The 25,116-nt window shown below is 41.3% G+C and overlaps 3 protein-coding genes across 5 annotated transcripts in view; 2 read left to right on the top strand and 1 right to left on the bottom strand.

The window, feature by feature from the left end:
• Window positions 1–6,844, top strand: part of LOC121277415 (soluble lamin-associated protein of 75 kDa-like) — a 110,072-nt gene extending 103,228 nt beyond the window's left edge. Inside the window, exon 15 of the transcript XR_005942874.1 lies at window positions 6,727–6,844. The gene's annotated coding sequence lies outside the window, so the exon portion shown is untranslated. The remainder of the gene's footprint in view (window positions 1–6,726) is intronic.
• Window positions 4,089–24,285, bottom strand: nsa2 (NSA2 ribosome biogenesis homolog (S. cerevisiae)). The gene is made up of 7 exons (XM_041186855.1): window positions 24,147–24,285; window positions 21,117–21,304; window positions 10,630–10,780; window positions 9,317–9,496; window positions 7,403–7,514; window positions 6,500–6,580; window positions 4,089–4,406 (listed from the first exon to the last, which is right to left on the bottom strand). Exons 1-7 carry the CDS (start codon window positions 24,147–24,149, stop codon window positions 4,339–4,341), a joined length of 783 nt encoding a protein of 260 aa, XP_041042789.1. The 5' UTR covers window positions 24,150–24,285; the 3' UTR covers window positions 4,089–4,338.
• The window catches only part of gfm2 (GTP dependent ribosome recycling factor mitochondrial 2), a 60,522-nt gene continuing 59,625 nt past the window's right edge, over window positions 24,220–25,116 (top strand). Inside the window, exon 1 of one of the 3 annotated variants that reach the window (XM_041186853.1) lies at window positions 24,220–24,351. The gene's annotated coding sequence lies outside the window, so the exon portion shown is untranslated. Of the gene's footprint in view, window positions 24,457–25,116 lie in introns of all 3 variants that reach the window. The other 2 variants (XM_041186852.1, XM_041186854.1) reach the window with 2 other exon arrangements.

Genomic DNA, 25,116 nt, shown 5'->3' with positions numbered 1-25,116 from the left:
TTTTGGTGCAAAGGCAATAAGTATTTTTTTAAAAATTAAAATAATTTAAACTGACTATACTAGTGTAACTGGTAAATGGTTCTGTATGGTTTAAATTCAGGTATTTAATCAGGGTACTCACTGGTGGTGGGCTTACTAAAAATGCTTGTTTTATGTCATAATACAGCTGAAATGGATTTAATAAAACCACTCAATTATCATCTGTATTAAAAAAGATATTCCTTTAAGTGCTAAAAATGCTGCCCAAACGTGCTGGAAGATTTTAACATTCTGTGCTGTGGAAGTAAAGGAGTGGGAACTTGAGCAAAAAAAATCAATTCTGAAAACTAGCAATTTTGCCCTGATTAGAACCTAGGTGGAAATTCTACCTTTTTTAAAAAACACTTAATATACAATTTGCCCTTTGTTTTTAATTTCAATTCAGATTTTAATTTTCCTTCATTTTATTTTAGTTATCCAAGAAACCTGCACCCTATGTTACAGTTCCTTTATGTAACAGACACCTTGCTCTCAGAAAAACCTTGCTTCAAATCAGTACCTCTTAAAAATGCTCCTTATTACGATCAGGAACAGGGTGAGACTCCTTGGGTGGAAACTGCCACTCTAGACCATCCATGCAGTAACGAACTGTACCACAGGGTTGAGTTATTAGGGTAAGACCCCTTTTGCAGATAACTTCTTCCTTTCCCCATTCTTCTGCAGCCAACATACATATTCTCACCTGCGGTAGCATTGAGCAACCTAATCCACATCTGCAAATTCACATGAAACTAGCTGTAAAAAAAAGCAGCCAAAGATGATGTTTTTGAATCTTCCTCCCCCAAGAAGTAAAGGCACAAGCCCATCTCCTCACTTAAGAATTTTTTGTATTCCAGTACACTATGCCAAAGCAGTGCAAGCTAATATCCTACTATAGTACTGTGTAATAGCACTCCAACACATTATATCACAGAGAATTTTAAACATTTAAACTCAGCATTTCAAGCTAGTAGCTAGTCTAAAAAAACTCACATCACAAATGCTTTATTCCCTGAAAATTAAATGCATAGTAATTCAAGTTACAAATTCAGAAATACTGTTAGCCACTTCCAATTATATAAGGGCCAGGGTTTTACCCGCCGTGGCATCTCCCCCGGTGGATGCTGCAAACTATTTAAATCTCCATTCAGTTCGGTAGGACTATAATATCCTACCAGGTGGGAGGGACCGTAAAATCCTGGCAAGGTCAAGAAAATCAATTTCTGTTTCTGAAAATAATTCTGTACTATAATTCAATTAATCTTATATTCCATATTAGAAGTCATTGTACATTGACTGTTTTGGAAAAAATTGGTCTTGAAGAGATTCTAGAATGAAGTTTGCTAAGTCTTTGGGAAATATCTAACCAAGCTGCTACATGCAGTGACCTTTCTTACTAAAAAGTCTCAATCTCAAGACAACCTATCCCATGGGTGACAAAACTATTCAGGCTAATAACTTTGAGATAGTTATACACATGAACATAGACCAATTAGTACTAAGTCTCTGTGGTGGCTCACTAAAGTCTGAAAACTTAGTGTTTTAAAGTTGTATGGTTAATGGAAAAATAAAAATAAATTTACAAATTAACATAGTTTCATTATCTCCTTATGGCCAATGAATTATGTCTTCATTCTAATGATCAGTTGGCTCTGCTGAGTTTTTAAAAAATTCATTCATGGGATGTGGGCATCTCTGCCTGGGCCAGCATTTATTGCCCATCCCTAACTGCCCTTAAAAAACTCAGCAGGTCTGGCAGCATCGGCGGAGAAGAAAAGAGTTGACGTTTCGAGTCCTCATGACCCTTCAACAGAACTGAACTCAGTTCTGTTGAAGGGTCATGAGGACTCGAAACGTCAACTCTTTTCTTCTCTGCCGATGCTGCCAGACCTGCTGAGTTTTTCCAGGTAATTCTGTTTTTGTTTTGGATTTCCAGCATCCGCAGTTTTTTGTTTTTACCTAACTGCCCTTGTTCAGAGAGCATTTAAGAGCCAACCACATTGCTGTGGGTCTGGAATCACAAGTAGGCCAGACCAGGTAAGCACAGTAAGTGAACCAGATGGGTTTTACAACAATTGGCAATGGTCATCATTAGACTTTTAATTCCAGATTTTTATTGAATTCAAATACCACCATCTGCCATGGTGGGATTCAAACCTGGGTCCCCAGAAGTACCCCTGGGTCTCTGGATTACTAGTCCAGTGACTATACCACTATGCCATCGCCTCCCCTGTGAACTGAAAAGGGACCCGTGTACAGTTTTGAAGTGACTGGTATCCAGCCACTATTTGGCTACTGAGCATTAACAACTTGACACACTGAAGCAAAATTCTCTTAGTCAGGACACTGGCAAATCATTCTCATCTCCAATCTAATAAAAAATGTAAATTCAATCTAAAACAGGTAACAAATTAATGATATGCTCAGGTTATAACAATCTCTGAGGTGAATATGATCTTTGGCAAAGACAAGATAAAAATCAAAACACAACAAAATAATTGCAAGTCTTCTGCTTAAATTCCATAAAGCCCATACAACATGGCATTGACAAAGGTTTGCATGTCCTCGTCCTGAAGATTAAATTTGCTGGCAACTGGTAGATGACAGGAAAATTAACTTCACTTTGACATGTCAACTTAAATGTGTTTTTTAAAAATAAAATCAATGCTTAAGTAGAGCCTTCCCTTTCCTAAATTGCTAATACCAGTTGGTAACAAACATCTACCTGTTATAAAGGATTAATAGTTTATTCAAAAATCATTAATTTGCCACTGAGTAGACAACATAGGAGGCTATAGGCATATGGGAGTCTGACAAGGGCAGCAACTCAAAATTCTGGTTCTAAAGTCATTTTATTCCAGTCATTTTGAGTTCTTTTACAATTCAAGGCCTGTATTCTTTGAAGTTTCAAAGAATGAGAGGCGACCTTTTTGAAACGTAAGATTCTTAGGGGGCTGACAGGGTAGATGCTGAGAGGTTGTTTCCCCTTGTGGGAGAGTCTAGGACCAGGGGGCATAATCACAAAGTGAGAGGTCACCCATTTAAGACAGAGATGAGGCGGAATTTCTTCTGAGGGTTGTTAAATCTGTGGAATTCTTTACCACAGAGGGGTGTAGAGGCTGAGTCGTTAAGTATATTCAAGGCTGAGATTGATTTTTTAATTAGTAAGAGAATCAAGGGTTATGGGAATAAGGCAGGAAAGTGGAGTTGAGGATTATCAGATCAGCCATGATCTCATAGAATGGCGGAGCAGACTTGATGGGCCGAATGGCCTACTTCTGCTCCTACGTCTTATGGTCTTAAATTGCTGTTTCAAAGAGATGTAACTCAAAGCTACACTTAAAACAGCCTATTTTAGAAGTGGAGGGTCCCAAATGATTCATTTGAAATTTACTGCATTCCCAGTGTCCCTGCCCTAAAGGGAAGACCTTGGAGGTCTATGTCAAATACTTTTGAAATTTGGTCACTGACGTGGGAAGACACAGCAGCAGGTCCCACAACAGTAGTGAGATGTGATTTGCTAATATGTCTTTATCGTGGTTGTGGGCTGAGAGATAAACTGATCAGAACACCAAAAGAACTCCCTAAAAAACAGAAAATGCTGAAAGTAGTTCAGGCAACATCTGTGGCAAGTGAAGCAGTTGACTTTTCAGGTCGATGACTTTTCATCAGACTAGAAAGAGTCATTAACCTGAAACATTAACTCTGTTTCCCACTCCACTGACATTGCCTGACTTTCTGTTTACAGCATTTTGTTTTTATTTCAGATTTCCAGCTTCCATAATATTGTGCTTTTGTGAAACAAGTCCCTGTTTTTCTTCAAGTAGTGCTATATATTTTAGACCATCTGGACAGGCAGATTCAGCTTGAAGTCTTACCAGAAAGACCATATTACTAGTATTACAATTTCACAACCACACTGAAACGTCCTGGAGTGGGCTTGAATTTATGACTCCTGTTATTAACTGTAGAAGCTCATCACTGGCAACAGGATTACTGTACCACACTAGCAATTTGCTGACTTTGGTTAAATGCACATAACTCATACAAATCAGAACTTACAAAGAAACTGAAAGATGGTTCTTTATTCTCTCTCGTCTTTCATCATTTTAAGCCGATTTGTAAATAACAAAAATACAGAAGTACAAAATGCTGTTTTTGCTTTTTTGTGGATCGTGCATCAGAGATCAAATATAGTCAGGTCTTCATAAACAGAATAATTCTATCCTTGCAATTAGTTTGCTTTGGTTTCAAAATAAAAGGTTGACATTATGCCCAAGTCCATTTAACATCCATGTCACAGTTCTGTGCTCTGGTGATTTAAACCAGCAGAACTGCATTAATGCAGCCATCATTTTCTGGGTTATTTGTTACTTGTGCATATTTACCTGAAAGGAAAGGAAAAAAAAGTGTTAGGTGTAACTAATGCACACAGTGCTTTAGTTAAATATATACTGCACTATAAATGGTTCAGATTTCAAAACACATAACACAAGTTATTTTGCACCTGAGATCCATGCGATTCAGAGTAAAGGGCCAATCCCCCTTGAATTATTACAGACTCCGAATTCCATGACCATTGTATTTTAATAAATTTGGAACTACTTATTAAAATGCAATGTAGGAATATTAATACTGTACTTATTAATACAATAAGTAGTGCCAGCTGTTTGGAATGCAGCATGTGGACAATGGCAAGTTATAGTGGAAATCCCCATTGCTAGAAGGTTACGGTGTTAGTCACAATCAGAGCAGCTGGCATGAAGAAAGAATGTCAGGCAGGACACTCTGGAACTAGTCTAATATAGGATGGTACTACAAGTATCAAGCTGCACTTATGGGACCAATGCACAGCTGATTTTTAACAAGCCAATTCCAGCAGGCAGTATGTCAAGAATAGAGGTTCTTACTGATAGAGGCACACATTACTGTTCCACTCAGAAGAGGAAACAAAAGAAATGAACCCCCCATTTTGAAATTTCCAAATAGGAATCCTGGCTAACACCACAACTGTGTTCTCATGAGAAACCTACAGATGGCATTGAAAAGAAAGCTATTAGGAACCTTTCCTCAATCTATTTAGAAGGCTCAGGATTGAGAACATCGTAGTCATGGAAATTATAAAATGTGCAAAGTGACAGAGACAATAGTTAAGAGGCTGGCTACGCTTAAGTCCTCACTTAAAGCTGTGGTTGCATTTCTAAAAATGGCAACTTTAAGTGAATCAATCTTAAAGCCGGAGGAGTCAGGGTCCTTCAGACATTTCTTATCCGGAAAGACAATGAACGAGTTGAAATACCGTACCAAATGTGTGCAGCACTGTGCTTTCCCAACTGGAATAACTTGCAAAATAAAATAAATTACTGAACATAACAGAAATACTGCATAAATTCAAATTAGATAACACTAAATCACCCAAACAAGACCTGAGTAGCACAGCTTCTGCATCTCACCAACAGCACTCCTGAAATTCGGCTCAACTTTTTGCTTTCTCCTTTCCCACTCTGTCTCTTCCCCCTCTTTCCATTCCCACTCTCCCCCTCACCTTCCTTCTCTTCATTCCTGCTCCCTCCCTCACCTTTCCCCCTCCTCCCCTTTCCTGCTCTTACTCCTCCCTCCTTCTTCTTTCCCGCTCTTAATCCTTTCTCCCTTTTCCCCCTCTCCTTTCCCCACTGTGTCTCACACTGTCCTTTCCGCTCTGTCTTTCTACCTCCAGAGCCTGGACCCCTTCCTGACAGCTTGCAGCCACGCAAGGATCCAGGGGGTGGTGGGGGGGGCGAGGGCTAATGCTTTCTCTTCCTTCCACCCCACTCTGGGTTCCTCAGCTGATTGGTAGCCGGCAGCTTCCCATCCTTCTCCTGTTGCTCCTGGATCTCAAGCCTTGCTTTCTTCCCACAGTCTAGGTCTTTGGTGACTAGAGCAGCGGCTCCGGCATCAGAACAAGATGGTGCCTGGCCCAGTGTTCAGTGCATGGAGGGGGGGCAGCAGGGCCAGAGTGCCGACAACGTAAAATCGAAAATGGCACCATAAATCAGAAAAAAGGCCCTGAACAGCAAATGACCTTGAAGCAAAATGACGAAGTGGGGCGACTTACAGTAACCTGTATACATTGCTACTTAATTTGAGATTAATTGGCAGTTAATTGGAATGGAGAAAGTGTAGACAAAGATGAGGAAGAAATAAATATGCAGTCACAATGTTCAGCACAAAGAGTTGCTGTCTTTTTAAAATAAAGAATCAGTGAGCAGTTGGAAGTCCAAGGGATTAGTAACAACTTGTTTAACTTATAAAACATTCATTGCTTCACAATAGTGAAGTTTAACAGGGTGAAACTACGCAACAGAGGAAGACCACCTGCAAAGATTGAAATTATATCAGAATTCCTAATTCCTGGATTTTAACAATAGTACCAAAACGTGTCAAATGTCCTCCAATATTATGGTCACAAATACAAAGTAGAAAATATTTGTTTATAACTCACCCCAGACAACTTTGCCTCCTTGTGTGACTAAGCCAAGTTCACTTACGTTCACTTCAATGACAGTACCTTTAGTAATAACCCCTAAGAGAGAAACACAAATGTTGACAATCTCTTAACATCCTAGGGAAACAGCTGAACCATCCATGAAACAATGAATATTGAACATGTGTGACTGCTTTGAGAAATGACTTACAAACTATAAACACAACCGTTTATGTTGTTTTCAGATTCTGAATTTCTTCAGGACTCAACTGACCCTCCTAGAATTAAGATGCTTGTTTTTGTTCTAATTCCAAAATGTGCTTTTCCTTTCCTGATCTTTATGTAGGCCTTACCTGAATATCCAATTAAAATAAATAGCAGTTGAATATGGATAAAACATGCTAGTGTCTTTTTGAAAATTATTTCAATTGGTGGTGTTTTTGTATTAGAAGTCAACTTATATGTTGAGTATGAACAGATGTGGAATTTACAGGTAGACCTTACCAGGGACACCAGATCCAATTTAATTCAATATCCTAATAATTGAGAACATTTTGAAACAATAGATTATTTTAAAAAATAATATAACCAACTTATAATACTGTAATAGCTATTCAAGCCATTCTCTCTTGTTAGAAACAGAAATCTTCAAAAACAATTTTAACAAGAGGCAACGTGAGGAACTGTCTGCCGAGAGAATCTGGGACCACCTTCCATCCCAGGTTTTAAACCATACTCATGATCAATTTTGCTCACATACCTATTATTGCAAAAACATTACCACAGAGTGATGCTAAACAGGTTTAGAAGATAAGGCACTTCAACAAGAACAATTCAAGCTGACTTCTTTCTTTGGTGCAGTTAGTTATGGAACAAGTGTGTATATTCTTTTTAAAAGTTAAACTTTATTTATTTGCTTACCTAATGTTGTATATAAAGGTGATGACGGATTCTTCTTAACACCAAGTATCGGTAAACAGAAGGTGGCCTTGAGTTCTGGATGGGTTACATGGGCCTTCTTAAAACGTAAACCCTATACAACAATAATTACAGTTAAGGCTATTTTTTTCTTTTACAGGAGGGATCACAAACAAGAAGTTGCATTCTAACATCTTACCGTAACTGGTTAAACTATTTTCATGGGAAAAAGCCAAAAAAACCCGTAAAACTCAAGACTTACTTATTATTGCATATTAACCATAAGTACAAAGATGAGGGTCATTTGGACCATCGTAGTCATCCTTATTAAAAACATATGATTTCCAAAGCATCCAGCTACCTCTTCATTTTTTTTGTTATTGCTTCCACTACCTCAACTGGAAGAAATACTTACCGATGTGTTCCAAATTTGCCTTTTACCAGTTTGGGAAACAATATTCCCATTCTTGCAATTGTGTTTTATCTCGAAATATAACATGGGATTAATCTTTTTAATTCTGCTTAGTATCTTGTATCAAGGTACCATCTTGTGTACTTCGAATCCAAGTTTTTATAACCTTTCCCCATATTAGGCTCGCTGATACTAGGGACCAGCCTAGTCTCCCTTCCCTACACAGGTTCAAGGATTTGTTATGGTCCTACTGTACCTCATGGCTAGTACTAAAGACAGTATTCAAAGTGAGGCCAGACTAGAACTCAATACAATACTGCCATCACAATCTCAGATGTCAATCCAACAATCTAGTCTAGCTCAGTAATCTGTTTCCTTAATTAAATGCTGCCCTGCAATGTTTGGATATGATCCACATATGAACGTACAAATTAGGAGCAGTAAGGTCTATTTAACTCCCACATCTTCTTTAAAGCTTCCCCTGCCTCTTTGTTCAAAACAACAGAGTCCCAGTTTTCTTCTAGTATATAGCCCTTGCACAATTGTATTGAAATAACACATTGGTGGCTGCTTCAGATTGTGTCATCTCTCCTAGTGTAGAGCCATCTACACATCTGACCAATTTCTGTAGGCCAGAAACAACTGGGGCACTGATCCAACTCTAGAGGCTGTCCATTTTGTATATTCCTGCAGCCCAACATCATTGCTCTAATTAATAGCCACATTTAATCAAGGAAATAGATTGCTGAGCTAGACTAGATTGTCAAATCGAAGCCTGAGACCATGATGGCAGATTACTGCATTCCAGTCTCACTGCACATTTTAATACTGCTTTTAGTACACATCATGAGGTACAGTAGAACCATACAAGTCCTGTAACTTGTGTAGGGAAAGACGACAAGGCTGATCTTTAGTATCAGCCACTGATCCCTCTCTTCCAGCCACCTTCCCAACCATGTCCAAGTTTTACCTAGGACTATCCCAATCATAAGCTTGTTCAGTTGACCTTCATGTGGAAGCAGAAGGACTAATTTCCTGGGTTTGTCTTAATTATTTTCAACAAAAATGATTTTAATCACACTGGATTGTTTCCTAAGCATCAGTACAGACTCTAGAGTGCATGGATATTCCCTGTTTATCAGGTTCGTTGAATCTATCAGTATTGCTTCCCTAATTTTTCAGAGTACTCTGTGCTTTGTTTTGATCTTGTGGTTTATTGCAGACTTTTAAAATTACTTTTCTCCCTTTTGAATTAAATACTCCCACCAGATAGTCTCATTGGTAGACATATTCTGTACCAATGTGTCTACTTCCTTAATCTCCTAGGAGCCCCTGAAAGTGTTACTCCACCTCATTTCCTATTTGGTCTGTTCTTCCTCAGCATTCTGAACCTTTTAGTTCTTTATACCCATGCTTAGTAAAACTCTAACTGAATCTACTTGTATAATTTGTACAAAGTTGAAAGGTGCAAGAACCTTCTCCTCCAGCTAGGTTTTGTAACTCACCATCGGTCTGATGAACCTTTCATATTTAGGAGGTTTCCGAGTGAATCCATCTCCAACAAAGCAGACTTTGGTGACCATTCTCTTCCAAGCTTTCTTCTTCCTTTTACCAGTGCGGAGAACTTTCAGCACTTCAGTTTCTCCTTGAGCACGGACTTTTGGCAAAGGTACTTCCCATTTACCCTGCCAAAAAATAACTTACATAAGATTATGAATTAAAATTCTGCTTCATCTAAACAACTTATATTTATACAGTGCTGTTATCATAAAACATCCTAAGATGCTTCAAAGGAGCACTATAAAACAAATTATGATACCAACCCAAATAAGAAGATATTAGGTTAGATAACCAAAAGTCATCATTGGTTTTAAGGAGTGTCTTAAATGAAGAAAATGAGGTAGAGAGGCGGAGAGATGTATGAAGCAAATTCCAGAGCTTGGGCTCTAGGCAAATGAAGGCATGGCCACCAACGGTGGAGTAATTGGGAATGCAGATATTTCGAAGGGTTGTAGGGTTGGGGGAGATTACGGAGATGGAGAGGGGCAAGGCCATGGAGAGATTTGAAAACAAGGATGAGAATTTTTAAAATCAAAACATTGCTTTACTGGGACCAATGTGGAACAGCAAGCACAGATGCGAGTTAGGCATCAGAGTTTTGAATGACCTCAAGTTTACAGAGGACAGAACGTGGGAGACCAGCCAAGAATGCATTGGAATAGTCAAAGCTAGAGGAAACAAACTCAGGAATGAAGGTTTCAACTGATGAACTGAGAAAGGGGAAAAGTTGGACAACGTTACAGACGTGGAAATAGGCACTCTTAGTGATGCATGAAAAGGAGGTTGGAAGCTCATTTCGGGATCAAATGCAACACCAAGACTGTGAATAATCTGGCTTAAACTGACTTTTGCAAGGTAGAGGGATAGCAGCCAGGGAACAGACATTGAAATGGGGACTAAAAACGATGGCTGCAGTCTTCCCAGTACTTAATTGGAGGAAACACTAGGTCTCCCTTCCTCTTCTACAAATATAACACGGGTTATTTTATGTCTATCTGAAAAGGTAAACAGGGCCCTGTCCAAAAGATTGGGCCTCAGACACATTAACACTACCTCAGTACTGCATGAAAAAGTGGCAGTTTACGTGTTCAGAGACTGTAGTGGGACTTTAACCCACTACATCAGGAGGTGCAAATGAGCCAAGACTGAAACTTCAAAACAAAAAGTTCCCTCGTAAATATGTGTACAAACAGATACTCCCAAGAAACAGAGACCTTTCAAGGCCCTGTGTCAAAAATACACAAAATCTTTCACTTACAGCTTTTTCTTTTCTCTTTTGTTTGATCATGTTGGATAGGACTTTAGCACGGGATTGGCCCTCTCTGTCAAGCAGATAGGCTGGTACAGCTCCTTCTGGTGTCTTCTCATCATTCTTCTGTTTTGTGTTTCTCTGTTCATGCATTTTGAGGCTGGAGAGATGAAATAAATGTGTGTTTCAAGTGAAATTCCGTTATATTTAAAACAGACATTTTTTGCTACCTTTGGAGGTAGTTCTCCTGTGTGATACTTCTTGCAAGGCACTCCTCAGTCAAAGACCAGTATATTATTCACAAGAGAAAGATGAATTTATTCAACATTCAAGGTAGGTTTAAGAAGAATCCTCTTTAAATGGGGAACAAAAACAGCTGAGCATCTTAATACGAATGGTGCATGTAATACACAATAATGATTTTCTATTAAAGATCACACCAGAGAATCAAGTCACGAAGAATTACAGAACTAGGCAGGGTAATTAGGGGAGAAAAGAAAACAATTATGTCAAACATCCTTCATGTTGACAAACAACAAGCTTAGATTTAACCGTCCATCACAGATCAAACACTGTTTCGACCTCTCTCCTATCAAACCACCCATCAAATCCAGGATAACTCAGAAGAGCATTGATAATGCTCAGCTTCTTTCTGCAATTTCCTCTTAAACCCTTCTTCGCTGGCCCTATTTGCCTCATTTTTAACAAGTGCAAGGAGCTGATGGGCTTCTGTCATTAAGGTTGAGACCATTTATTCAACTGCCCCTGCTGTTTGACACTTGCTTTTTTCAAAAAAAATTTCATTCACAGGATGGGAGAATCGCTGGCAAGGCCAGGATTCATTGCCCATCGTTCATTTCCCTTTAGAAGTGGTGGTGAGCTGCCTACATGAACCGCTGCAGTCTGCATGGTGTAGGTGCGCCCACAGTGCTGTTAAGAAATGGTAATATGGTTCCAAGTCAGGATGATGTACAGCTTGGTGGGGGAACTTGTAGATGGTGGTGTTCCCATGTGCCTGCTGCCCTTGTCCTTCTAGATGGCCTTCCCTCCATCATAAGATCAGACATGGAGATGTTCACTGATGGTTGTTTAGGGTAAGGGGACCTTGCAAGTGGTTTGGTATAGCCTAAGCTGAGGTGATAGTGACTTCCCTTAACATCAAAGCAGCATTTAACCCAGCGTGGCATGTGGTAAAAGTCAAGAGTAAAGGACTGGAGTGCAACCTCAATGAAGTGAGAGAGTTTGGTGAGCTGAGGGATACTTAAATATCTTCTAAAAATTTAATATTGTTTTAACATTTAACTGCAAGTACTGTTTAAATTCTGAATCTCATCCAGGGGCCTAAGCAGGCAGAAGCTATCCACTGGCAACAGCTGGAATAGTTAATGAAGGAAACTAGCTTGTATTGGTCTTGCTGTACCTGGGTCAGTTAATCCCTTTGTTTAGAATGTATACATTCAGACACTCTCAGTACAACCAGCACAGAGTGCGATCTCAATTGAATGAGAGAGCTTGGTGAGCTGAGGGAGTTCAGTGATAAGGAGAGGGAGATGCTCCTTTGCTTTTTCTAACTTTTTAGCCCTGTAGGAACTAGTTCTTGCTGTACTACAGGGGAAGAAGCTAGCTGTTTTCTAATTTTCTGTAAGTGGTCAAGATCCATTCTATTCCTAAGATTTAAAATACAGGAATTTGTGATAAGATTAGTAAATGTATAAAAGAAAATAAATAATTGAATAAAATCATTAAGTAACTCATTAAAGCACATAATTATGCAGGACAGGTGATGGTCATGGCTGCAGCACGTGGGAGCTTCTGGATACCAGTGTTATCCAAGGCAAGCACATCTGCAGTAAGTATCTGTGGCTTGAGAAGCTTCAGCTTGGAGTCATTGAGCTGGAGGCTGAGCTGCGGACACTGCAACACATCAGGGAGGGGGAGAGTTACCTGGATGCTTTGAACCAGGAAGTGGTCACACCCCTTAGGAGAGGGTCTTCTGATTTGGAAGGTGGTCAGGGACAAGAGGGTGTGACTGCAGCTGAGGCAGATAAGGGGACCCAGAGGGCAGGAGTGTCAGCCTCTGCAATTGTCCAACAGGTACAAGGTTGTCGCAGCTTGTTTGGATGTGAGTGGGGGGCTGCAGGGTGGATAAGCTGACTGACCGTGACACTGTGGTACAGGAAGCTATTCAAGTGGGCGGGGGCGGGCAGGGGAAAAGGAATGTAGTTGTAGTAGGGGACAGTATAGTAAAGGGGATCGACACTGTTCTCTGCAACAAGGAACGAGTGTCCACATGGCTATATTGTCTGCCTGGTACCAGGATTCGGGACATTTGCTCAGGGCTAAAGAGAAACATGCAGTTGGTGGGGGAGGATCTAGTGGTCTTGGTCCATGTAGGTACAAATGACAAACAGGATGAGGAAAGAGTTTCTGCATATGCAGTATGAGCTAGACACCAAATTAAGAAGCAGAACCTCAAAGGTTACAATTTCTGGATTATTACCTGAGCCACGTGCAATGTGGCATAGGACAAATAAATAAGATTAGAAAAATGAATGTGTAGCTCAAAGACTGAGGTGGGAGAAGTGGGTTCTGATTCGTGGGGCACTGGCAACACTAATGGGGAAAGTGGGATCTGTACCATTGGGATGGTCTACACCTGAACCATGCTAGGTTTGGTGTACTCACAAGTCGCGTAACTAGGGAAGTAGAGGGGATTTTAAACTGAATAGTGGGGGCAAAGGATCAAACTTGGGAAGACATGGTAAATCAAAGGGTAGAGACAAGGCAAGCGAGAAAGGTACTAATATGGAAAATGATAAACAGACCGTGACAGGAAGGGACAGAGTACATAAGCAGATAAGACTAGACACTACAAAAATAATAAAAGGACAAAACTAAAGGCTCCATATCTAAGTGCATGTAGCATTCGAAACAAAACAGATGAACTGAGAGCGCTAATAGAAATAAATAAGTACGATCTGAAAGCCATTACAGAGACATGCCTACAGGATGACATAGATTGGGACCTGAATATTGAACCTCATACCTGTTGGACAATTGCAGAGGCTAACATTTAGGAAGGACAGGAAGTTAGGAAAAGGTAGAGGGGTGGCACCGTTAATTAATGATGGCATTAGCACATTCGAGAAGAATGACCTAAGTTCAGGAAACCAGAATGTAGATGCAGTTTGGGTTGAGATCAGAAATGATAAAGGCAAGACGTCACTTGTGAGAGTGTTGTACAAGCCCCCTAATTGTAACTACATGGTAGGACAGAGTATAGAAGGAGAGATAATGGGAGCTCATCGGAAATGTACAGCGATAATCATGGGCGATTTTAATCTACATATAGAATGGAAAAATCAGATGGGCAAAGTTGCGTAGAGGAGGAATTCATAGAATGTTTTCGGGAGTTTCTTAGAACAGTACCTTCTGCAGCCAACCAGAGTAAAGGCTATACTAGACCTAGTATTGTGCAACAAGATAGGATTAATTGATAACCTCACAGTGAAGGATCCCTAGGTAGCGGTGATCATTATATGATTGAATTTTACATTCATTTTGAGCGAGAGACAAGTGCGTCCAAAACTAGTATTTTAAGGGCAATTATAAGGGCATAAAAGCGGAGCTAGCTAAATTAAACTTGCAAATGAGGTTAAGAGATAGGTCAACAGAGGTTCAGTGGCAGACATTTAAAGGGATATTTCAGAATACATAGAACAGATACATTCCAATGAGAAATAAAAATTCCAAAGGGAGGGTCCACCATCCGCGGTTAACTAAAATAGTTAAAGACAGTATCAAACTTAAAGAAAAAGCATATAATTGTGCAAAAACGGGTGGCAGGTCAGAAGATTGGAAAGAATATAAAGAACAAGCAAAGAATAACAAAAAGATTAAGGAGGAGGGAAAAATTAGAGTGTGAGAGAAAGCTAGCAACATAAAGACAGAAAGTAAGAGTTTTGATAGATATTTAAACAAGGCAAGAGTTAAAGTGAGCGTTGGTCCAATAGAAAGTGCATCTGAGGAATCGATAATGGAAAGTAGAAGATGGCAGTGAATTGAAAAGGTATTTTGCTTCGGTTTTTACAAGTAACACCCCAGAAATAGCTGTAAATCAGGAAATGGAAGGGAGGAACTCAGGAAAATTACAATCACCAGGGAAGTGGTACTGAACAAATTGTTGGGGCTGTGGGCTGACAAATCCCCTGGTCCAGATGGGTTTGCCCTAAGGTCTTGAAAGAAGTGGCTAATGAGATAGTTGCTGCATTGGTTTCAATTTTCCAAAATGCCATAGATTTGGGGAAGGTGCCATTAGATTGGAAAATAGTAAATGTAACTCCTTTATTCAAAAATGGAGGGAGACAGAAAGCAGGAAACTACAGGTCAGTTAGCTTAACATCTGTCATAGGGGAAATGTTAGCAGCTATTATTAAAGATGTTACAGTAGGACACTAGAAAAGTTCAAGGCAATCAGGCAGTGTCAACATGGTTTTGTGAAAGGGAATCCATGTTTAACCAATTTATTGGATTTCTGTGAAGGAGTCACATGTGCTGTGGATAAAGAGAGACCAATGGATGTACAATACTTAAATTTCCAGAAGGCAATTGATAAGATGCCACAGCAAAGGTTATTGGGGAAAATAAAAGCTTATGGTGTAGGGGGTAACGCATGGCTAATGATTGGCTAGCTAACAGTAAGCAGGTAGTTGGCATAAATGGGTCTTTTTCTGATTGGCAGGATGTGACGAGTGATGTGCCACAGGGATCCGTGCTGGTACCTCAACTTTTGTACAATTTATATAAATGACTTGGATGAAAGGACCAAAGGTATGGTTGCTAAATTTGCTGATGACTCAAAGATAAGCAGGAAAGTAAGTTGTGAAGAGGACATAAGGAGGCTACAAAGGGACATAGATAAGTTAAGTGAGTGGGCAAAGATCTGGTAAATGGAATATAATGTGGGCAAATATGAAATTATCCAATTTGGCAGGAAGAATAAAAAAGGAGCATATTATCTAACTGGTGAGAAATTGCAGAGTTCTGAGATTCAGAGGGTTCTGGGTGTCCTAGTGCATGTATCACAAAAGGCTAGTATGCAGGTACAGCAAATAATTAGGAAAGCTAATTGAATGTTATCATTTATTGTGAGGGGAGTTGATTACAAAAGTAGTGGAGTTATGTGTCAGTTGTAAAAGGCACTGATGAGACCACAACTGGAGTACTGTGCACAGTTTTGGTCTCCTTATTTAAGGAAAGATGTAAATGCTGGATAACTGGACTAATACCAGGAATGGGTGGATTGTCCTATGAGGAAAAGCTGGACAAGTTAGGCTTGTATCCACTGGATTTTAGAAGAGTAAGAGGTGACTTGATTGAAACCTTTATGATCCTGAGGGGTCTTGACACAGTGATGTGGAAAGGACGTTTCCTCTTGTGGGAGAATCTAGAACTAGGGGCCACTGTTTAAAACTAAGGGGAATAAGAGAATTTTTTTTCTCTCAGAGGGTCAAGAGTCTTTGGAATTCTGGCTTAATAGGCAGTAGAAGCAAAGTTTTTGAATATTTTTAAGGCAGAGTTGGATAAATTATTGATTGACAAGGGAGTGAAAGGTTATCAGGGTAGACAGGAGTGTGGGTTAAGGTTACAATCAGATTAGCCATGATCTTATTGAATGGCGGAGCAGGCTCGAGGGGCCTACTCCTGCTCCTAATTCATATGTTCGTATGAGATGTCTAGTGGTAGAGGTTTTCAAAGGTGCTCTCAAAGGAGGCTTGGTAAGTTGCTGCAATGCATCTTGTGCATGGTACACAGTGCTGCTACTGTGCGTTGGTGGTGGATGGAGTGAACGTCTTAAGGTGGAGGATCGACTGCTTTGTCCCATATGGTGTCAAAGCTTTTTAAGTGCTGTTGGGAGTTTCATCCAGGCACAAGGAAAGTATTTAATCACACTCCTGATTTGTGCTTTGTAGATGGTGGACAGGCTTTGGGGACTCAGAGGGCAAATTACTTGCCAATTCCCAATTCCCAACCCAAGACCAGTTCTTGCAGTAACAGTATTTATATGGCTGGTCAATGGTAATGCCCAGAATATTGATAGTGGATAATTCAGGGCTGGTAATGCCATTGAATGCCCATAAGACCAAAAGACATAGGAGCAGAAATTAGGCCATTCAGCCCATCGAGTCTGCTCCGCCATTCAATCATGGCTGATAAGTTTCCCAATCCCATTCTCCCGCCTTCGCCCCGTAACCTTTGATCCCCATACCAATCAAGAACCTATATATCTCAGTCTTAAATACACTCAATGACCTGGCCTCTGCAGCCTTCTGTGGCAATGAATTCCATAGATTCACCACTCTCTGGCTAAAGAAGTTTCTCCTCATCTCTGTTCTAAAATGTCTTCCCTTTACTCTGAGGCTGTGCCCTTGGGTCCTAGACTCTCCTACTAATGGAAACATCTTCTCCATGTCCACTCTATCCAGGCCTTTCAGTATTCTGTAAGCTTCAATCAGATCCCCCCTCATCCTTCTAAACTCCATCAAGTATAGACCCAGAGTCCTCAAATGTTCCTCATATGTTATGAATGTCATGGGGAGATAGGTAGAGTCTCTCTTGTTGGAGATAGTCATTGCCTGGCAACTGTATAATGCGAATGTTACTTGCCAATTATCATCCTAAGCCTGTATGTTGTCCAGGTCTTGCTGCATATGGACAAGGACCGCTTCGGTATCTCAGAAGTCAGAAAAGAAACTGAAGCAGCGATGCAGTGGGGCTGACATGATTTGCCTCCCAACAACCTCAACTATCTTCTTTGTGCTAGGTATATCTAATGGAGAGTTTCCACCCTTGATTCCCATTGATTCCAATTTTGCTAGGGCACCTAAATGCTATGCTAGGTCAAATGCTGTTGTCTTAGGCTATACCAAACAGCTTGCAAGATTCCCCCTGCACCCTAAAACATAAAAGCACAACTTAAGAAGCAAGAACTGGTGTCAGCCAAATGGCCCTTCCAGCCTGCTCTGCCATTCAATAAGGTCATGGCTCAAATTCACCCTCCCGCACTATCCCTTAATACCCAAAAAGCTAAGAACCCATGTCTTGAATATACTCAATGACAGAACATCCACATCTCTAAGGGGTAGAGAATTCCAAAGATTCACAAACTTTGATGAAGAAATTTCTCCTCATCTCAAATTGGCTGACATCTTACTCAGACTGTGGCCCTAGGTGACCTGTGTTCTAGATGCCCCACCCAAAGAAACATTTTCTCAGCCTCACCAGTGCCCTATGTAATTGGTATAATAAGAATTCCTTACTCTTACACTCTAGTCGCTTTGTAACAAAAGCTAACATTCCATTTGCCTTTCTAATTGTTTGGTGTACTTGCACATTAACTATCTGTGATTCATTTGCAAGGACACTCAGCTCCCTAGATGCAAACATTTCCCAGTATCTTTCCTCAGAGGGCTGTGAATCTTTGGAACTCTACCCCAGAGAGCTGAGGAAGCTCAGTCATTGAGTATGTTTAAAGCAGAGACTGACAGATTTCTAAATACCAATGACATAAAGAGATAAGGGGATAGTGTGGGCAATAGGGGTATGGGGAGAGAGTGGGAGTCTTCCAATGTGAGAATGACCTGTTTATGCTTTTTCTCTGTTATCTGCCAGTTAAACAATCTTTAATCCATACCAGTACATTACCTCCTATCCCATGTGCTTTAATTTGGCTAAACAATTTAATGTGGGGAACTTCATCAAAAGCCTTCTGAAGATCCAAATGCATTATGTCCACCGACTCCCCTTTATCAATTCTGTAAACTTCAACATGTTCGTCAAACGTGATTTCATATTTATAAATCCATGTTCACTATGCCCAATCAGATCATTATTATCCAAGTATCCTTTTACAACAGATTTCTGCATTTTCCCTACTACTGACGTAAGGCTAACAGGTCTGTAGTTCCCCGTTTTCTCTCTCCCTCCCTCCTTCAATTGTGGGGTGATATATGCTACCTTCCAATCTGCAGAAACTGTTTCAGAATCTGCAGAATTTTGGAAGATGATCACCAACGCATCCACTATCTCCACAGCTACCTCTTGCAACACACTGGGATGTAGAATATCAGGTCCCGGGGACTTATCAACCTTCAGTCCCATTAATTTCTCCAATACAAATCTTCTTACTAATACTCACTTCCTTCAATTCCTCATTCTCTCTAGTCCCTTGGATCTCTAATTTTGAGAAATTTCTTGTATCTTCCTCAGTGAAAACAGACACAAAGTCATAATTTAGTTTCTCTGCCTGTTCTCTATTTTTCACTATAAATTCTCCTGACTCTGCCTGTAATGGATCCACATTTGTCTTAGCCAAATGTGGGCCCTAATAAGCATCCTAATCCTGAACCAGCGTCTTTCTCTCATTTCTCAACTGTCTCAAATATGCTGCATCCTTAGTGTCCTATGAAATTTGTTTATCACAAATATTCCATCACCTTATGACTACCTGCCTCAGTGCCTTGGTCATCTTGAGACTAGACTATTCCAATGCTCCACTGGCCTAACTCCCATCATCAAAAAGTTAACATTTTGAGTCCGTATGACTCTTCTTCACAGCTGTTTTAGCTGATGCTGCCAGACCTGGTGAGTTTTTCCAGCATTTTATATTGCCATTTCAGATCTCCATCATCTGCAGTATTTTGCTTTTTCTAACATATTATACTCTATGGTTCAAATGAATTTAAGAGATATTCTGTTCCCACACCATCATCCATTTAAACCCAAGGATAGGAAGCCTCCAACTCCTTTCCTCCACTGTGCAGCTCAGGAGGACTGTCCTCACTTGAATCTTATTTTATTGTAGCCAGAGCACCTTCAGCCTCTTTCCTCCCTCACACTCTTTCCTTGCGGTCCCCATCTCCATATTGTACTCGCTGACCTCATTTGCAGATGTGGGATCAGCTTCCAGATTTATGCTGCTGAGATCCAAAATTATTTCTCCACACCTCTCCCAACCCCTCTACTGCTTGTGTTGGTGACACTGCTGAAGAACATAAGAAATAGAAGCAGGGGTAAACCATACAAAACGTCGAGACTGCCCTGCCATTCAGTACAATCAGGACAACTCTTCGGCTTCAACTCCACTTTCCCGCCACTCCCCATATCCTTTGATACCCTGAAACCCAAAAAATCTATCTCAGCCTTAAATATATCCAATGATGGAGCATCCACTATCCTCTGGGGTAAAGAATTCCAAAGATTTTCAGAACTCTGAGTGAAGAAATTCCTCCCCATCTCTGTCCTAAACAATCAATCCCTTTTCTAGAGACTGTGTCCCAGTGTTTTAGATTCCACAGCCAAGGAAAACAACTTCATAGTGTCTACCCTGTTAATCCCCTTCAGAATCTTGTATGTTTCAATGAGATCTCTGCTTGCCCAATGGTCAGTCTCAAATGAACTACAGTTTCCTCCAGTTAAACACCAAAGACATTATCTTCAGTCCACCATAAACCCCACATTCTTTCTGCTGATCCTGTCCCCCTCCCCAGCCACTGCCTCAGGTTGACCAGACCGCTTACAACCTTTGAAAGAAAAAAGAATACTGCGGATACTGGAAATCTGAATAAAAACAGAAAATGTAGCATCTGCATAGAGAGAGAGAAACAGAGTTAACGTTTCAGGTCTGTGACCTTTCATCAGAACTGGAAAAACTTAGAAATGTATTAAGTTCTGAGCAAGGGGTTGGTAGCACAAAGACTAAAGGAAGGTCTATGAAAGGTGGAAGACAGGACAGACTGAATGACAAAAAAGTTAGTCTTCCAGGGCCAAAAGGAATAGTGATGGGGCAAGAAAATAAACAAAGAATAACGTGTGCCTAGAGCAGGTTTGCTCCTAACTTTGCATTACTCAAAACCTATTCACATTTCTAACTTTTCCCAGTTCTCATGAAAGGTCACAGACCTGAAATGTTAACTCAGTTTCTCTCTCTCTACACAGATGCTGCCTAATCTGCTAAGCTTTTTCCAGCCTTTTCTGTTTTTATTTCCTCTTACAACCTTGGCGTTCATTCAACCTGCACACATATTGTTCATAAAAACTCATTTACTAAAAATAATTATGTGATTTTACACAGTACATGTGATTCACAAGGATACATTAATAAAATTGTGAATGTTGACAATGCCTGTTATCCTCCTCCTCCTCCTCCTTAGAACACAAAGATTTGTTTAAAACAACATTGTTTACTGTTGGGGAAAAAAATTCGAAGCACTTGTTTTGTTCCTACTTTCCCAATATGACCAACCTTCCAGATATGAGACTAAATTATAGAATTTCTGTGGATGTTTATGCAGACTGTAAACTTAAGCAAATCCTACAGTATTTATTTAAAAAGAATTACCTCAACTAGGCTGGAGAAAGGAAGCAAGGTGGCAAAAAATGTCCAAAGCATGCAGTTGGAAGAGATGGTGAGCGGGTAGTTTGAGAGTGATACTTACGTCTTCTTCATCTGTATTTTTTCTGAATGGCGCTGTTTGTGGTACAATTTGGCCTTCAGACCGATCATTTTCTTGGCTTTGTGAGAACGTTCATGCGCTTCACGGCTCTCCTTCTTCCTTTTCTTCTCATGGTAGTCCAAGCGATAGCCATATCGCTTACGGTGTAATTCAACATATTCGTTTTGAGGCTGTGTTTAATCAGAAGAAATATATTCATTATGCATACACAAAACTCAAACAGACTGGTGCTTCACAGGAAATGTTTGTGCAATTAGGAATTTGAATAAGTAGATTGTAACTTTCTGTGCATATCCAAAATAAATGCTGGCCTCGCCAGTGATACCCACATCCCATGAACAAACAAAAAACATGGATGACCAATGCCCAATGTACAATTTGGCAGATAATAGAGTCCCCAAATTTTGAATTTAGACACATAGCAATACCATAAACTCTTGAATGAAAACAAGTATAATGCAAATTAGCAAAATCTAATCTTTCTTATTTGTGAGTAGTCTCAGACCGCGCAACAAGACAATATCGCCTGTTAAGAATCCTTGAAAATTCCAGTAAAGGTTCACTTTACATTGACATGCTTAAATCCAGTCAATCTCTATAAGTTCCACAGTTCATTATATTAAAAACACACTGAACTTCTATTAATAACGTTTAAGCACCAAAAAATAAAGGCAAGTTATAATACTGTTCCGCCATCCTTCCGTCTCCAAAAGATGATGTACACACAGCAACCAAAACCATTTTAGGTGAGACGCACCTTTGCTGCTGCCTGAAGAGGCCAATCCCCAAGATACAGGTTCTGCCACAAGTGCTGCCTATGAAGCGTTTTGTTGTTTTCACTGTTGGTGTCTGTTGCCAAGCCACTATGGCCATTATGGCCATTAGTCATCATGGTGTTACATGCCAGTCACAGGAAGTGTCACCATTTTCCTCTTGTTAGCTAGTTCCCAGGTGTGATAATCAATGACTACAGACTTCATGTCACGCTTGCTAACATCCTTGACGCGGAGCCTTGGGTATCCTACCAGTAGTCTGGATCCAGCTACCTCACCATACGAAGTCCTTGGGTATGCAAACAATCTGCATCCTGCAGACATGCCAATGAAACCAGCTCTGTTTGATGCGTGCTAACAAACCCGGGAGCTCTGTCTTTAAGAGGATTGCCACGTATGTAATTTAGTCCTTATAGTTTAGTATATACCCATAATGCATCACAGACAGCAAAGATGGAAATTGTTGAGTTTCTTTTCTTGATAGCTATAAGTTGTCTATATTTCACAGCCATACAGCAAGGTGCTGAGAACGCAGGCCTAACCAGCTTGGTCCTGAGAGTCAGTTTGATGTTATTCCATGCACGTTTCATGAGTCAGCCAAAGGTGGTAGCTGCTTTCCATATACATGTATCTATTTCTGCATCAAGGGACAGATTGTCTGTACCCATGGACCTGAGGTAGCAGAATTTGCTAACCACTTTCAGTGGGGTGTTATTTAGTGTGATCATGGTGATGCAACACCTTGTCCCATGACCATGGATTTCTTGACGTTTATAGTCAGGGAGAATAAGTTACAGACATGGGAGAGAGACCATGAGTCTTTGTAACTGAGTCCCCGTGTGGGTAACTAATGCAGCGTCATCAGTGTAGGGGAGTTCTCTGATCAGGACACGTTGTCTTCACCTTCAATCTTGATAGATTGTAGGGCTTGCAGACTGACCTGGAGTCATAGACTTATTTACGGCACAAGAGGAGGCAACTCAGCCCATCTAGTCCATCCCAGCTCCCCGAGAGCTCAGTAAGTCCTGCTCCCCTGCTCGCTCCCTGTAGCCCTGCAAGTTTATTTCCTTCAAGTGCCTGTCCAAATACCTTTTGAAAAAATTGATTGTTTACACTTCAACCACCCTAGTGGGCAGCGAGTTCCAGGTCATTACCACTCGCTGCTTAAAAGCGCCTCTTGCCCAAAATCTTAAATCTGACCTAGTATGCAAATAGACTCTTGCCTTCCCTGCTGATATGGAAAAAGTCAGGTGTATGAAGATGATGATGCCAGGATGAGGGTTAGTACACAGCACTGTTTCACTCCATTCTTCACTCTGAAACTGATGGAGCCATCAAACTGTATATTGCACTGCATGTTGTCACAATTGAGACTGAGGGGCTTTGGTGGACAGCCAACTTTCCCCCAAAATCTTGGTGTCCAATACCTTAGTGAGATCTACAAAAGTAAAGCAAAGAGGTATACCCTGTTCCCTGCACTTCTCTCATAGTTGGTGTATAGAGAAGATCATGTCCACAGTAAATCTGCTGGCACAGAAGCCGCACTGTGCTTCCTGGTACACTCGGTCTGCAAGTAGGTGGAATTTTTTGAAAGTAGGACCCTAGTTGTTGCAGTCTCCTGTCACTTTTGTTTTTGCGCAGCATGATAATTATTGTATCACGCATCTTCTGTAGAATGGAACCTACTTTCCAGCAGAGAACGGGGAGTCATAAAGGTGTGACAATAAATGGGACTTTCAGTGCTTGAGCAGTTCAGCTGGGATTCCATTCTTGCCTGCACCTTATTAAAGGCTGTAACATCCGAGCTCCAGGGCAGTGTATCGAAGTGTACATCAAAGAATTGCTGGGGAACTTCCCTGCAACCCCCCCCCCCCCCCCCAAAGAAATCCCCAGGTAGGAATTGCACAGCAATTGGGAGGTTCAAACTTCCTTTGAGCGTTTGTCCTGCATTGGAACCATCCGAAAAAGTGATTTAAATCGCGAACGACGGATATTTCCGACTGACCCATAGCAATAGAAAAAGCGAGCAGAATTAAAATCGCTTCTGGTTTCCGGTTAACTGTTAAAATGACCCTCTCCTAACTCCCGCGGGCCGACCTGCCCTCCAACTCCACCGGGGGGTCGTGGGAGCCCCGGGGGCAGGTTTGTGGGGCCTGGTCCCCGGCGCCGGACCGGCACCGCGTGTTCATCCCCCACATCGGCCGCACACCAGGATCCCCTCTCTCTCTCTTTCACTCACCATTTTGCTGCTGCCTGTCTCACTCTAACCACAAGACCTGAAGAGCTGGGCTGCCGCTAATCCCGAGTTTACCTCTCGATGACACGGATAATCCTGAAGGCCTGACTCACTCAACCACCATCTTGTTACAAGAGGAAACCAAAGAGCGTCGGCGGGGGACAAGAGGCGACTTAAAAAGAACAACGAGGCGGAAGGGAGTCAAGAGGTGACCAGCCCAAGAGGCCCTGACAAAGCAGACATTAATACGACAACAGGGTTATCCCGTGCAGCACCATTTATTTTCTACCGTGCTAATTGTCAGCCTTCTCTGGTGAAATCTATGAACCAAATTTATTTTTTGCTCTGTAATGAGGCGTTGTGAATGGGATGGCGGGAATGATGCTGGGAAACGAAGTTGACAGGATTGACGGATTCTTGGTTCAGGCAACGTTCAAGTTCTGGGACATTGGGGGAGGGTCTCGGGGTCTGGGACATTGGGGGAGGGTCTGGAACGCCGGGGGAGGGTCTCGGGGTCTGGAACGTCGGGGGAGGGTCTCGGGTGCTGGAACGTCGGGGGAGGGTCTCGGGATCTGGAACGTCGGGGGAGGGTCTCGGGTGCTGGAACGTCGGGGGAGCGTCTCGGGGTCTGGAACGTCGGGGGAGGGTCTCAGGGATCTGGAACGTCGGGGGAGGGTCTCGGGTGCTGGAACGTCGGGGGAGGGTCTCGGGATCTGGAACGTCGGGGGAGGGTCTCGGGTGCTGGAACGTCGGGGGAGGGTCTCGGGGTCTGGAATGTCGGGAGAGGGTCTCATGTTCTGGAACATTCAGGGAGAGTCTCAAGATGTGGAAGATTGGGGAGTGCCTCGGGTTCTGGAACATTGGAAGAGAGTCTCAGGTTCTGAATCACGGGAGATGACACTAATCTCATTAAAAGCGCTTTATTTTTCTGAAGTGGAATTCGAATAAGTTTTGCTAAAACTCTGAAGTCAAA

The sequence above is a fragment of the Carcharodon carcharias genome, chromosome 4 (genome assembly GCF_017639515.1).
Source record: "Carcharodon carcharias isolate sCarCar2 chromosome 4, sCarCar2.pri, whole genome shotgun sequence".
NCBI lineage: Eukaryota > Metazoa > Chordata > Chondrichthyes > Lamniformes > Lamnidae > Carcharodon > Carcharodon carcharias.
Note: the sequence above shows the minus strand (reverse complement) of the source record. Positions and strands in the feature narration are given on the sequence as shown.